The sequence below is a fragment of the Chaetodon auriga genome, chromosome 5 (genome assembly GCF_051107435.1).
Source record: "Chaetodon auriga isolate fChaAug3 chromosome 5, fChaAug3.hap1, whole genome shotgun sequence".
Classification (NCBI taxonomy): domain Eukaryota; kingdom Metazoa; phylum Chordata; class Actinopteri; order Chaetodontiformes; family Chaetodontidae; genus Chaetodon; species Chaetodon auriga.
This window is the reverse complement of record NC_135078.1, coordinates 13,477,314-13,491,592: the sequence shown is the minus strand read 5'-3', so window position 1 is coordinate 13,491,592 and position 14,279 is coordinate 13,477,314. Positions and strand designations below refer to the sequence as shown.

Below are 14,279 nucleotides of genomic sequence, written 5' to 3'. Positions count from 1 at the left end.
AGACAATTTGACAACCATCAGTTAAAAAGTAATCGAATTTTGCGGTTTACACCTTCTCAAATGTATTGTTTGTTTCTTTTCCATGTTTCATATAAAGTTCACATCAGTGTCTGTCTATCTCAGACAATCGAAGCTAAAACAACAAAACTTCGGATTCTGGTCAAAGTTAACTTGTGATGTGCATGTATCATTAAATCTGATATTTTAGGCAAGTAATTAATAGATTTAGCAATGAAAAAATGTATTTCAGGATATCTAACAAGGTTATAGGTTTACTACTTCTGCGTGGCAAATTTTATGAGGTTTATTCAACTCAGCACTGAGCAAAATTTGAATTACTTTATGTGATTAATAATCACTTTTTACTGGGTTTACACTGGGCAAAAACATCTGAGCAGTCAAAAGAAACAGTAAAATATCTGACAACAGGAATAACAAATAGACAATCATTGATCAAGATATATATTCAGACGAATTACACATGGAAGTATAACTTGTTTTTGGAAGGTGTTGTGCTTTTTTCCAGCCTGCCATGAACAGACCTGTAACATCAGACCAGTGATTTCAACAGGCTGCTGCTGCAATAAATCATGGGGATGCCCTCATTCAGCTTTTTGGTCCATTACAAACACTGCTAACCAACTCAGGCACACATAATCCTGGACTCCATAAAAAGCACCCTCAATCAAAAACACTCCAAAAACTGATGCCGGGCCGGCCTCACTCTTGCCACCTGTCTTTACCTCTGCACTTTGGCATCTTCCTATGTAAAGTCCAGTCTAGTCGCATCAAGTCATTAGCTCTAGTAATCCACTTGTGGCTCGGTGTCTTGATTATGCGATCACACCGAGGAACCAAAGACTAAACCAGCTTCAGCGCAGACCGAGGGAGCTGCACAGTCGGGATAGCTGCATGCATGAGGCTCCTGTGGTGAATAACTGGGTGCTGCTGTCATTCATCCACCTACAATGAGTGGTATGATAGACACCCTGGAGGTCATGACCTGATCCTGATAGACTATTGGAGGATGAAACAGAGCATATGGCTTTTTAAAAACTCAATGAAACTGAGAGCTGACAGCCAAACAACTCGGGAGCTGGTGACTGTATAAGGGAGGTGACCACGTAAGTAAACGGCTGATTTAAAGATCTTGTAATAGATGAACTTCTTTAGGTTTCTACAGCAGTTAATTGAATTCAGTAAAACCCAAACTGAGGACATATAAAAAGAAAATTAGATGCCATAAGTTTTAGTCTGAAACGTCTTCATGGTGAAGAGAATAGTTTCAAGTGTTTTTCGAAGTCTGTTTTAGTCCACTTAAACTAAAACCTTCTCTGATGGAAGACTTTAGCCTGCTGCTAAATATCTTTACAGGTGACGACAGCCACCCATCTGTTCCTTTAAGTAGGATAAAACTGGCACTGAGAAACAGGAAAGTTAAGTGCAAACACCTTGAACTGTGCAAATCTACCACATCCTGATTTTAACGCTCAGTGTTTTATCAGGTTCTGTAAGTTGTGAACAGTAATTCGGGCATCACTTGTTTACCTCAAGCAAGAGAAGGACATTTAGAGATGCCATTTCCGGGACTTAATTATTCAGTTTCATCAAAATAACTTCAGCATGTGAAGATATTTCCTTTATTTAGACTATAGATTGCTTAATGTAAGCCTTCGTAGAATTCAGACCAAAACAGTCCTCTGCTGCAGGATTGAGGCCAATCACAGAGGTTAGGAGTGCACCAGAAGATAACAGGATTAAGAAGGTGTAACACCAAACTTCCTGCAGCTTCAGCGCTCCTGCTGCTGCCGAGCTACCCTCAGCTTTTCACTCTGTGAATGAAGGAGTTCCTTAGAGGTCAAGAGGACTGGAGCAGAATTATTTAGAAATGTGTTTGGAGAGTAGTGGACCTGTATCTCAGCCTGAAACTGTGGGAATAGTCAGATGCTACTCTAAAAAGTGTCTTTTAGACAGTTTTGAATTCATCTTATAAAATTTCAACAATACAGAGAAATGCATGCTAATATATCACATGTAGAAGACAAATGACCCACATATACTTTTTTTTTTAATTTGCCAAATGCTGGAATCACTGTTAGCTGATGTGATGATTTGGTGGTGCTTTGAACAGGAACAGTCATGGGATGTGGCGTCACAAAGTCTGACCAGTTCCACAAACAGTCCAGAAAAGGTAACCAACCTGTTCAACCTTGTCAGATTTACAGAAATCATCACTCAGCGTGAACAGAAACGCTTTAATCTCCCTTGTATTGATGTGTCTGTGTCTCTCTCTCTCTGCTCTGCTGCATGCAGCCGTCACATGTAAGCAGTGTCTGTTTTACCTTGTTTGTTGTGTTGTTGATGTTGTTGTTTGGTCAGATGTTGGTCATAAGCTCAAACCACACAAATCTCGTTCAGGGCGTGAGTACTGAGGTACCGAGAAACTGGAGACCAAATGTGCTTGAAATGATGATTCAATCATAATTTCTTAAAGTGGTTGACTCATGTTTCTGCAGTTGGTGATATTTTTATGAGTACACAAGAGTTTCTGTGATGGAGGACATTTCAGGTTGTGGTGGAGTGGAGCTTCAGTGAGATTATACTTAATAATCATCAATGGACTTTAATAAACAAATACTGAAAAAAGTACATTTTTATAGCCGTCACCGGTTACAGTAACCAGAGGTATAAATAAGTACTTCCTCTGAGGACTTCAGGCTGTTTCTCAGGCTATTCTGTCAGTGTAGGTCTGTGACATTCATCTTAAAATATATACATAAAGTCTTAAGTGAACCTATAATAATACATCGTAATTCATATGTTGATTATATTTTGTATTATTAATCTGAATCTGCAAAGTAATTAGCAGCTAATGAATTAATGTCGTGGATTAAAGGTGCAATATTTTCCTCTGAATTGTAGTGCAGGAGAAGTGTAAAGAAGCAGAAAATGGAAGTATTATATCAAATGAAGTACATAAAAACTGGTCTTCAATATAATATTTGAGTAAATGTACTGATCACCTGCTGTATGTTTCAGCCATAAAAGCTGCGGTCCTGATTCAGCGATGGTACCGTCAGTATGTAGCGCGCACAGAGATGAGACGGAGGTACACCTGGCACATCTTCCAGTCCATCGAATACTCTGGAGAACAGGCTCAGATAAAGGTGAGACCCTACCAGAGGTGCTCCTGTATGTTTGCTGGAGAGGAATGATCAAAATAACAGCTCATCTTTCACGTCTCCTCCCTGTGCAGCTGTATAATTTCCTCGGCTACCTCATGGACAATTTCACACCATCAAGCAATGAACGTAAGATTTCCATTTGGGCTGACAAACCACACGGTCCTGCTGCAAAAACTGAATGCTTGAGTTTGAACTGCCGTCTTGAACTTCCCTCCAGGAAATCTGATCTCGCACATCTTCCGAGAAAATGATGTTTGTCGGGACGTAGAGTGGGAGAGGTACTTCTGCTACAAGAACATCGAAGTGCCGGAGATTTACTCAGGACCCCACCTCACCTTCCCTCTGACGGTGGAGCAGGCAGTCGGGCTGGTGGAGGCCTTCAGGAACAAGAAAGTAGGTGCACACACAATCTTCACCTCGGTGGTCTTAGTTTATAGGAAAATGGGGTGGAAAGATGCTCCTTTCTGTATTTCACTGCACCAGATATCATACTTACATTTCATACATTTCCAAGAAAGGCCAGTAGTTAATTGAAGAAACGGTATTTTACTGTCACTTATGTATGAGTTTATGTTCTCTGTTCTTTGGCTATCACACACTGAGCTGTGAAATTTGCCAGACTGAAAAGGAGGAATTAACCTTGCAGCTAGAAATTCAAATTACTCTGGCACTCAGCATCTGCATTGTGGATGATGGAGGCAAGAAACATTCATGCATAATTCACAGTATCACAGCGGCTATCAAACGCTGCAGTATGACCACCTGCTCAAGGGTTTGTGCCTAAAACCGTCTTACTAACCAGTCTTTCTCCCAGTAGCAGCTGCACTCGCGCTACGTCCTCCAGCTCCTGCTTGAGACGTGGAAACAGCTCCGGATGTTGCCAAATATCAACCGTATCTCCACCTGCCAAAGCAAAGAAATCACCATTTGCGGTGAGATGAAAGAAATCGATGATTTTTAGACAGAGACAGTGGAGAGGTGACTGGAAAAGAGATCAGGGGATGATGTTACATCAAAGGTCCTCAGCCAAAAACATATCCTAAAAGATTTTTGATGATACATACATCAGCAATACAGCAATGCCTGAAATAATATTTAACAAGAGCTTCTCTGTTTTAATACATGTCCTCTTCATCGCAGGTGATTTGCACGGGCAACTGGAAGATCTGCTGCTGATTTTCTACAAGGTCTGGACCTCATGTTCCCGTTTTTTTAGATCATGAGGTGTTGCTGTTGATTGCCCTAAAGTAAATCAGTAGTGCAGCTGCGAATTGTTTTCATCATTAATTAGTCTGTTGATCATTGTTTCATTTAATTAATTGTTTAATCTATAACTAGTCCAACAACTAAAATGATTCAGTGTGATGTGAAATGGAGGAAAACAGCAAATTCTTTCATTTGAGAAATCAGGAAATATTTGACTTTTTTTCTTGCTTAAACAACTTGAAAAATTTGCCAATTAATTATGTTTTGATCAGCCAAATGATAAATCCACTATATGTCTTCTTGATAACTGATATTTTTGGGTTAAAACAGAGACGCGGTGCATTTTCTCTGCAGATCGATCAGTTGAGCGAGGCAGGATCTGTTTTCGCTCCTTGTGCTTTGGCTGATCATTTGTTTACACTGAGATTACAGAATCACCCTTTAAGTCAGCTTCACTTTGCTGCTGTTCACTTTGCAGAATGGAATGCCGTCTTTGGAGAAACCCTATGTGTTTAACGGAGACTTTGTAGACCGGGGGAAAGACTCCATTGAGATCCTCATCATCCTGTTCTCATTCCTCCTCGTCTACCCGAGTGACGTCTACCTCAACAGAGGAAACCATGAGGACCATATAGTCAACCTTAGGTGACACAAAATCACACGTTCTTGTTGTCCAGATTCATCGGGTATCATCAAAAACCTCAGTTTCTAACCGTTATCTTGTATTTCTCTGGCTGATGCAGGTACGGCTTCACAAAAGAGGTGCTGACTAAATACAAGGTAGGTTTATATCACATAAACCTGAATCTGAACAGTCTTTTTCCTTTGTTTACTGCTTGGTATTAACTCCTCATCCCTGTTTTTCAAGCCTGCACTGCTGACATGTGTCCTAATCCCAACTATCCCTGGAGCAGCAAATTAAAATGGTTTCAGTCACCTGTGTGTACGCATTCTCAGTAAAGCTTGATATAGACCAAAAACACTGGTCACTCCTCCTCACAGCTAAGAGGATTTGAGGTCATTAAACCAGGTGCCTGCAGGACATCTGACTGTTGGCTTCTGATGAGTCAGGGAGCTGAAGGTGATCCAAAGACCCACGGAGGAAACCTCAGACACCCCAGATGTTTTCAGATTTACTCTCTTCTCTTACTGATTTTGCACTAATTTAATCGGAAGAGGCAACAAACTCACAATCTGAAACTCCAGTTTAGATGCGGGACTTGGGCTGGTAGTCGTTTGTTTTATTACTATGCTGAGTTAGTGAACTAAGAATCCAAAATATGGGCTCTGAGTTTTGTCTAGCGTGGCAGAAAAAGTGAATTTATCAGAGCAGATGACAAATATACCCCATCTCATTCTAAATCTGACAGGAAATGTTACATTTGCAATTAAGTTATCGCTCACAATGTGTGTGAAGGAGGAGGATGAAGAGAGTCATTTCCTGTTTGTGCTTCTCCTCAGATGCACGGCAAACGGATCCTGAAGCTGCTGCAGAAGATTTTTAGCTGGTTGCCATTAGCAACGGTGATCGACCAGAAGGTGCTGGTGCTCCACGGGGGGATCTCTGACGCCACGGACCTCAGTGTCCTCGCCAGACTGGACAGACATAATGTGAGGAGATGTGCAGCTGTGATAAACTCTCTCATTGATGCTCCATCAAACGCACACGTTCATGAAATCTTTCTTTCTCAGTATGTTTCGGCACTGAGACCTCCAAAGAAGAGACACCACAGCTCAGCGGGGACGTCCATCGACTCGGACTTGGATGAGGACGTCTGGTGCACCAACAGGATCTTCCAGCGTCGGACCTCCCTCACGTATCCCAAACCTCTCGGAGCTCGAAGCAGCTTCCAGAACCGCTCGCTGCAGGACTTCTCGGACCGGATCAAAGTGAACGTGGTGGACGAGCTGGAGATCCACAGGAGGAAGCAGCCCAACTTAGAGAACAACAGATCAGAAAAAGACATGAGTCTGTCTGCGTCCTCTGACTCTGTCAGCAGCGAAACGACCACGGACGAGTGGAAACAGGTGATGGGGAGCACTGAATAGACTGGTCTCATTTCGTTTGTTTGTGGAAAAGACAACTGATCCCACATTTTCTTTGTTAAATTTTGTTTTGTAAGTAACCACGTTAGAGCTGCAATAAAATAGCAAAAGTAAACCCTGTTAAAGACTAATAAAACACAGTCGAACTCCAAGACAGATAAACAAACACAACCACAAAATAGTATAATGGTGAAAAGAGGCAAAACCAAGAGAAAGTATATAAATATATGTTGTATTCAGTGTGTATTCACACACACACACACACACACACACACAAAGAAAATACATATAATTAAAATTTAAAATGACTCATTATTCATGAGAGGAGGTGTCAGTGTTTTCAAATGATGGACACCTCACTGAGGAAGGATGGTCATATTCATTATTATTTTTGCTCTGTGAGAGAGTTTGTTCTTAGTTTGTATTTCTCGTGTCTTGAAGTGTCACACATGAGAGGTGCAACTGGTGGTTTTGTCATATGGAAAGTTATTTTGATCAAAGGTCGTGGCCTTCGTGGCTCATCTCTGTTCTAGTGGACTAAAACAGTCCTGAGTCACAGTCTAACAAACGCTCCATCAGTGATCACCACTCACCTCAGAGGAGGTGCTGAGAGTTGTGGCCTGCGTGGACCTTAACATGCTGTAATCCAGCACGTCACTAATCCCTCTGCTGTCGCTTCAATCTGCTTTTCAGACACCACCTTAAACACAGGCCGGAGGAGTCAGTGGGCTCATTTGGCTCTTCAGGTTCAAGTGATGCCTTCAGGTCTTTGTGTGTATTAAACCGCTGTGAACAGAAGTAACAGCAGGTCCTAAAAAACACTCAAAATAACTTAATTCCATAATTATAAGACATTATTTTACAAATATAAAAGGTTTTGCGCTTTAAGATTGAAATTCAGAATTAGATTGAGAAATATAGATTATGATGATGATAGAGTGTTTTGCCAGCTGCTGTTTCCAAGTCTCTCTTTTCCAAATTCCATTTTCAGATTTTCAGTTTGATTCTTTCATGTTAAATCTCTCCCTTCTGTCTTTTCTCTCTGCCCACAGATCCTGGACCTGCTGTGGAGCGACCCGATGAACCACGACGGCTGCACACCTAACGAGGTGCGGGGCGGAGGCTGCTACTGGGGCCCCGATGTCACAGAGGACTTCCTGAACAGACACAACCTGCAGCTCATCATCCGCTCCCATGAGTGTAAACAGGATGGATACGAGTTCTGCCACAATCGTAAGGTGAGCTGAGACGCTGACGGCCCACAGAGGCTCTGATAATTTCACAGTTCAGGGCCTCACTTCAGTCATTTCCACCAAAAACTTTGCTAAGACATTAATCCTTCCTCTTATTTCACTCAGGTCCTCACGCTGTTCTCTGCCTCCAATTACTACGATGTGGGAAGCAACAGGGGGGCCTACGTGAAGATAGGTCCAGACCTTGTGCCTTATTTGATTCAGTACCAGGCCAGCAGCATGACCAGAGAGCTCACCGTGAGACAAAGGTACAGCAAAACTCCGAGACAATACTCATCCCAGCAACGTGATTCATTCTGCAGTACTGGCGCTGCGATGAGGTCATCGATTGATCAGTTGATTAACACACATTTCAGTGTCCAAAAATTAGCAAATCCCTGCACTTCTGAGACTGGAACCAAAAAAGAATCAATCAAAAGTTAAACATTTTGGTAAATATGCTCATTTTTACCAAGAGTTAGCTGAGAAGGTTGATACCACTCTCACATATGTTTGGTAAGTGCAAGGCTACAGCCAGTAGCCACTTATCTTATCTTAGCTTAGCTTAGAATAAAGACTAGAAACCCTGGGAGACTGCCAGCCTGGCAGTGTACAAAGGTAACAAATTCACCAACCAGCGCCTTCAAATCTCATTAATGAGCACATTTATCTTGTTTGTTTACCTGTCCTGTTTGCGTTTAGACAGAGCCAGTCTTTGTGCTAAGCAAAGCTAACCGTTCTTCTTGTGCAACTCTTAGCAAGACAGCAAATATGACCCAAAATGTCAAACTGTTGCTTTAAAAGATGAATGGATTTTCAGAAATATTGTCAAATGAACCTCCTGTCAGTCGACTAATCATGTCAGCACCACCCTCAGCAAATATGTGTACACAACATATCTACTCCTTCATTGGTGTGTTTGCATTAGACAGAACTGTTGTGTAAAACAACGCAATTAGTGACACTGTTCTGCCTTCAATTCTGCTTATCATCCGTCATGATGTTGTTATCTTGTCTGCAGCGTCGGGCGAACTGAGCGCTCAGCCCTCAAAGTCCTGCGGGAGCAGCTGTTTGCGCACAAATCTGACCTCATCTGTGCCTTCAAAAAGGTCGACAATGAGAACACAGGTGTGTAGAGTGAGTTTCATGAACCAGTGCAGCCCTCGACGGATCAGATGTTGCTTCATTTTTCTGATATATCTCATGTGTACTTCCCCTTGTGGTTCTCAGAGGACAATGTCTGGTTAGGAGAAATGTGAGCTCACACTTTTGTCATTTGTGTGAAACGTTTTAATCCCCTTTCAGAAAGCGAACATGTGGGCTGATCAGAAGTCTCACAGAAACTTCAGCTGAACCTGTTGTTGTTCAGTGAGATACTTTAATTCAGCCAACATCCTTGTTTCTTAAGCACATAATCAGCACATAAGGAAGTATGTTATTTATTATGTCATTCAGCTCCTCCCTTTCTTTTCTTGTACTACCACCTTACCAATCACCTTCAAATAAAGCTCTTTACATGTATATATTAATATACCAATACTAATTGGCTGGGTTCTTCTTTGGACTCTTTTGGGTCAGTTATTGTCCTGATTGGACTCTGTGGGGAAACAATACATGAGAATTTGTTACAATATGAACCAGGCAGTGGGTAAAATGTCCACCTCCATCAGGTCTCGTTTCTATGAGCGACTGGGCCTCTGCGGTGGAGAGTGTGATGCACCTTGGTTTGCCCTGGAGGATGCTGCGCTACCAGCTGATCACCTCCAAGCTGGTTACTGCCAATCACGGCATGATCGACTATCATGAATGGTTCAACGAGCTCGCCATCACAGGACCCAACACAGACGTAAGGACACAGCACTGAGTCATTGAGACAGAGATTGATGTGGTCACAGAAATACTGTCTGATTATCCCATTTTGCATCAGTTTAAGGATATTGTATGAACTTTGCTGACACACTCCAACTTCTACCGTGTCGTATATTTAATGCTGTTATAATGTTCTTTTCTCACTAAATTTTCATCATTTCTCCTGTTGCAGCACATTGACCAGAGTCTGCTTGAGACTTTGTATCGCCACCGCTCCACCTTAGAGACCATCTTCAGAATCGTAGACACAGACAACTCAGGTAAAACGCATTATTCATCACTGAAACAAGCTGCTGAAAACACCAATGGCTTCTTCCTCCTTTTAACGGACACAATATTTTGTTCTTCTCTTGCCTCTTATAAGGAAAATTCTGATTCAGTTCAGTTATTTGTTGTGTATTTCTCTGATGTTAAGTTTAGCTTAGTTTATTTGCACTTGTAAAACAGCATCAAACAGATAGCAGAAGTGAAAAACATGACAGAAAAGACCAGGAAGTTATTCACAACTGGCCAAAGAATATACAGATAAATGATACGCAAAATAAAGGAAAACAGGAGACACAAAATAAACAGGGCCATAAAGCAGTAATAAGACAATAATAATTAGCCAAAAAATACAGAAAAGAGGAAAAAAATTAATTAGATTAAAGGACCACTATTGATGATTTTTTTTCTTCATTGATGAATGGTTTGGTCGGTAAGATATCAGAAAACAATGAAAAAATGTTTATCGTGTGTCCCTGAGTGCAATCGAACATCTTCAAATGTCTTGTTTTGTCTGTCCAACAGTCCAAAACCCCAAAAATCTAAAATTTACAGCAAATCCTCACACTGAAGAGGCTGCAGCCACAGGATGTTTCAATAGTTGCAGATTAATTTTCTTTCTAAAAAAAGAGGCTACGCTATCAAGTTGCATTATGGGAAGGGGTAGGATCCAGTGTTTTTGGAGCTTGACTGATACAAAGGACTAAATGTCAGGATATCTCGTCCTCTGCTGCTTCAATTTTGATCTTTGTTGCTTGTGAGCCCCCCTATTCCTTTAGCGAATCATGGTGAATTTCAGTGAACTGGACTAACTGTCAGTGGAGGCGTAAAGTGTGTCAGCGCTCTGTTAAGTGTTTGTTGTGTCGAGATAAAGACGTCTGCTGAGTTCAGCCTACTGTAATCCACCTGTAGCGTGCAGAGGAGGCCACAGCATGTTACTACCTCCTGAATCCATCCCAGTTAAGACGAAGATTAACCTACTGATCTACTGGTCTCCCCCGCCTCTGATCACACACACTTCTTCCTCTATCAGTATCAGCCTGCTTCTTTTCCCATCCTGCCCTTTTACTACATCACTAATCTTTTCTTTTTTACCCTGCATCTTGAACCTTTCATCCCCACCAGGCTTCATCACCATCGAGGACTTCCGGCAGACCTGGAAGCTGCTGAGTGTCTACCTAAAGATGGAGATCACAGACGAGGCCATCTTTGATCTGGCCGTCACCATCGACAGCAACCAGGATGGCAGCATCGACATCGACGAGTTCATGGAGGCTTTCCGCCTCACGGACAAGAAGAGCCGGCTGGAGCGAGGACGCAGCATGTTCATGGGCACCGCCAACGACCTCACCAAGCTGGAGGGAGACCCCAACATCTGAGCTCAGAGTGCAGTGACTGGAAACAGAGAGCGACCCCGGCTCAGACTCCATGGCAGGCAGACAGGCAGCGGAGGGGAGGGCGGGGAGATGCAGCCAATGCAAGCTGCTTTAATGACGCACATTAAGACGTAGGATGCTGCTGAGCAACAGCCGCATGGATCACAGGGGATTAGCAAGAGGTTAGAGTTCATGGTATCTGACAGCCAATGTTCATTTCACATTTTGAAGCCGTTTTACCCTCTGAGGAGGTGTGTGGGTGAAACACAGCTCCATGAACAAGAATTTCGTCTCTTTTGTTATGTTAGAATAATTAAAAACGGCAAAATCCACACACACAGATATGAAAAAAGGCATCAAGTTTAGGCTGCACAATTATTAAATAATAATATTAGATGTTATGATCACGGTTATCCTGAAGAATGTTTTATATCCACACGTCATTATTTTATCTTATGTAAAAGACTTTAAAGACCTGCACACTGACTCCAGATGATTTTAACTGGACAACATTTTGATATCCGAAAGCGGAAACCTTAAAATATTGCACATAACAAGAAGCATTTGAAGCACATTCCCCGACAGAATCTCTGCTCATTTTAGGGCTTCAACTAACCATTATTTTTAGCATTGATTAATCTGCCAGTTATTTTCTCAATCAGTTTATCCAAAGCAAAGTTCCCAAAACCTCAAAAATAATCAAGTTCCCACAATGTTAAGACAAGAGAAGAAGAGCAAATGTTCACCTTTAAGAACCTTAAACAAGAACATGGTTGAATTTTTTACTTAAAAAAAAAAAAAAGAAAAAAAAGACGTAAATGATTAATCAGTTATCAAAGTAGCAGGACAATAGATTTCTGTTGATTGGCCAATCAATTAATCATCTAAACTTTGCAGGTTTCATCCATAAAATGTTGAAAACTGTTTAATACACCCATCACAGTTTCCTAGCGACCTATTCAAATGACAATTTCAGGTTACAATGATATAAAACAGGAAATCAGTGAATGTACCATTTTTTTCTTTTGATAAAATAGCTGATTATCAGAATTGTTGCTAGTTTTTTTTTCTGTTGATCAATGAATTATATTTTACACAGCAGTTTTACCTGCTAAGATCTCCCTAATGCCACCTCCTCTTCTTGGATTCCTAACCTCTCTGACATTGTTTTTTGCCTCTCTAATATAATACAGCTCCTTTGTTCAGCTACATGTTAAAGCTCTCTGTGAGTCCGTGTGCAGGCGTTTTCCCGTAGCCTTTCATTCACATGTGATGTGCAAATAATTACACTCCTCCTAAAGACTTTATAGATACCAGAAACTAAACAATTAAATAAAATTATATGATAAAACTATGAATAATTGTGCAGCTCGACATCACTTGCACTAAGTATTTGCAACTAAATGTTGCTGGTGCCTTAGCAGTAGAAGTGTTTTAACTTCTAGAGATGAAGTCTAGTTTGCACTGATGAAGTTTGTTACTGCCAACGATGTACTGGAGTTCTTCCTTGTCTCAGGTGGAACCCTCACCTCATCCAGAACGGAGAACTCATGTTTTTCATTCATTTGACTTTTAGGTTGTACGTCTACCTCCAAATTGTTGCTTTTGAAGCCCAGAAAGTTTGCTGTATTTTAAAGGGATAGTTTTATATTTTGTTTCACTTTCACTCATGTGAGTCTGTTCAGTATAAAGCAGGAGCTAGGAGATGGTTAGCTTAGCTTAGCTTAGCTTAGCTCAGTTTCCTCTTGTTTTCAGTCTCTCTGCTAAGCTAAGCTAAGCTAACCATCTCATGGCTGTCGCATCATATTGACCTTACAGACATTAAAGTGATGTCAGTCTTCTTATTGAACTATCAGCAAGAAGGTGAATAATAACCAAAATGTTGAAGTATTCCTTTAAGACATGGAGACAACATGGTGTTTTACGTTTTTTTAGTTAAACCTCCGCAGTGTTCATTGTTAACTAAAGCTCCCACATTGTTTGATACTGTTTAAGTCAACCAAAAGAGACATGAAGAAATCAGTGTGCACACGTGTTAATTCTGTTACTGTATATGTAAAATGTCAGTGTTACTGTATGATTTTCTAGCATGGTGACCATGTATAACATTTACTGTAAATACATCTCACAGTCAAATTAATAGCATTCATTTGTGTCTGTGTTTGGAACAAGTGATGTTCATGAATTCAGTCACAGATCAGTGACTGAAGCGGGAATTATATAACTTATATAAACATCATTTACCAGAAGTACCAGAGTATTTATCATCACACCTTAATAATCATCCAACATTTCCTATGCATTTCTCCTCAATGAAAAGTAAATAGTGGGGGGAAAAAGGCTGATATAACTCATAATCTGACCTTTAAAAAAAGAGGCATTTAAAGTGTTTATAATTTCTCTCTCCTTTTGCACACACCTGCTGTTGTTACAGCTACTTTTCACAGTTATCTACTAATTCATTGATTCTTTATGCTTTTTCTCCTTAAATTATTCAGGTGTACATATCAAACATCCTCATTTCACACAATAATACAAGGCTGCAACTTGTATTATTATTTTCATTATCCATTAATCCATTTGTGTTAGTGTCTCAACTTGTCTAATAATCTAACATTTATCATAAATTTCCCGAGCCCAGTGACTGAATTGCCTGTTTCATCTCACCAACAGCTCAAAACCTAACAATATTCATGATTCAAGACCAGGAAAAAGCATGAAATCCTCTTTTATTTTGGAGGCTGGAACGAGTGAAGTCTTGACATTTATTTCTGATAAACAATTTAAATGATTAAATGTTTTTCAAACCATTGGGGATTAATTTTCTGACGATCAACTAATTGATTAATTGTCCCATATATTTTCTTATATTAAGTAACAGCTGAGTAACATCTGAGCAACATTTGAATCAATTTCCCTCAGAATTAAGTCCACATACTAAAATACACTAAAGCTTTACCATATTTAATGTAATTTAAATCATCTGATCTCAACATAAACAACCTCTGCAAATTTTCAAGTAATTTTAAGCATCTCATCTCATGTCAAATTACAACCAAAATTTATGATCCTTCCTTGTCAGTCAGTTTTCAGGAGCACCA

At 40.6% G+C, this 14,279-nt stretch overlaps 1 protein-coding gene and 1 long non-coding RNA gene across 2 annotated transcripts; both read left to right on the top strand.

Moving 5' to 3' along the window:
- Positions 1-861: 861 nt before the first annotated feature.
- LOC143321464 (uncharacterized) lies at positions 862-2,427 on the top strand. Its single transcript, XR_013077218.1, has 3 exons — positions 862-1,124; positions 2,132-2,191; positions 2,314-2,427. It is a non-coding gene; the product is annotated as an uncharacterized LOC143321464 (long non-coding RNA).
- A 615-nt stretch (positions 2,428-3,042) lies between these two features.
- Positions 3,043-13,345, top strand: ppef2a (protein phosphatase with EF-hand domain 2a). Its single transcript, XM_076731835.1, has 15 exons — positions 3,043-3,167; positions 3,257-3,311; positions 3,403-3,578; positions 4,003-4,117; positions 4,326-4,372; positions 4,870-5,036; positions 5,135-5,171; positions 5,853-6,002; positions 6,084-6,419; positions 7,490-7,675; positions 7,796-7,938; positions 8,691-8,797; positions 9,340-9,515; positions 9,711-9,798; positions 10,928-13,345. Exons 1-15 carry the CDS (start codon positions 3,099-3,101, stop codon positions 11,179-11,181), a joined length of 2,106 nt encoding a protein of 701 aa, XP_076587950.1. The 5' UTR covers positions 3,043-3,098; the 3' UTR covers positions 11,182-13,345.
- The last annotated feature ends 934 nt before the right edge of the window (positions 13,346-14,279 follow it).

What these genes read in the sequence shown, in the direction of transcription:
- ppef2a (XM_076731835.1), top strand. Translation starts at nt 3,099, where the DNA reads ATGAGACGGAGGTACACCTGGCACATCTTCCAGTCCATCGAATACTCT. An exon ending in GAGAACAGGCTCAGATAAAG is followed by an intron (nt 3,168 to 3,256) that starts GTGAGACCCTAC and finishes CTCCCTGTGCAG; the next exon opens with CTGTATAATTTCCTCGGCTA. An exon ending in CCAGACTGGACAGACATAAT is followed by an intron (nt 6,003 to 6,083) that starts GTGAGGAGATGT and finishes TTTCTTTCTCAG; the next exon opens with TATGTTTCGGCACTGAGACC.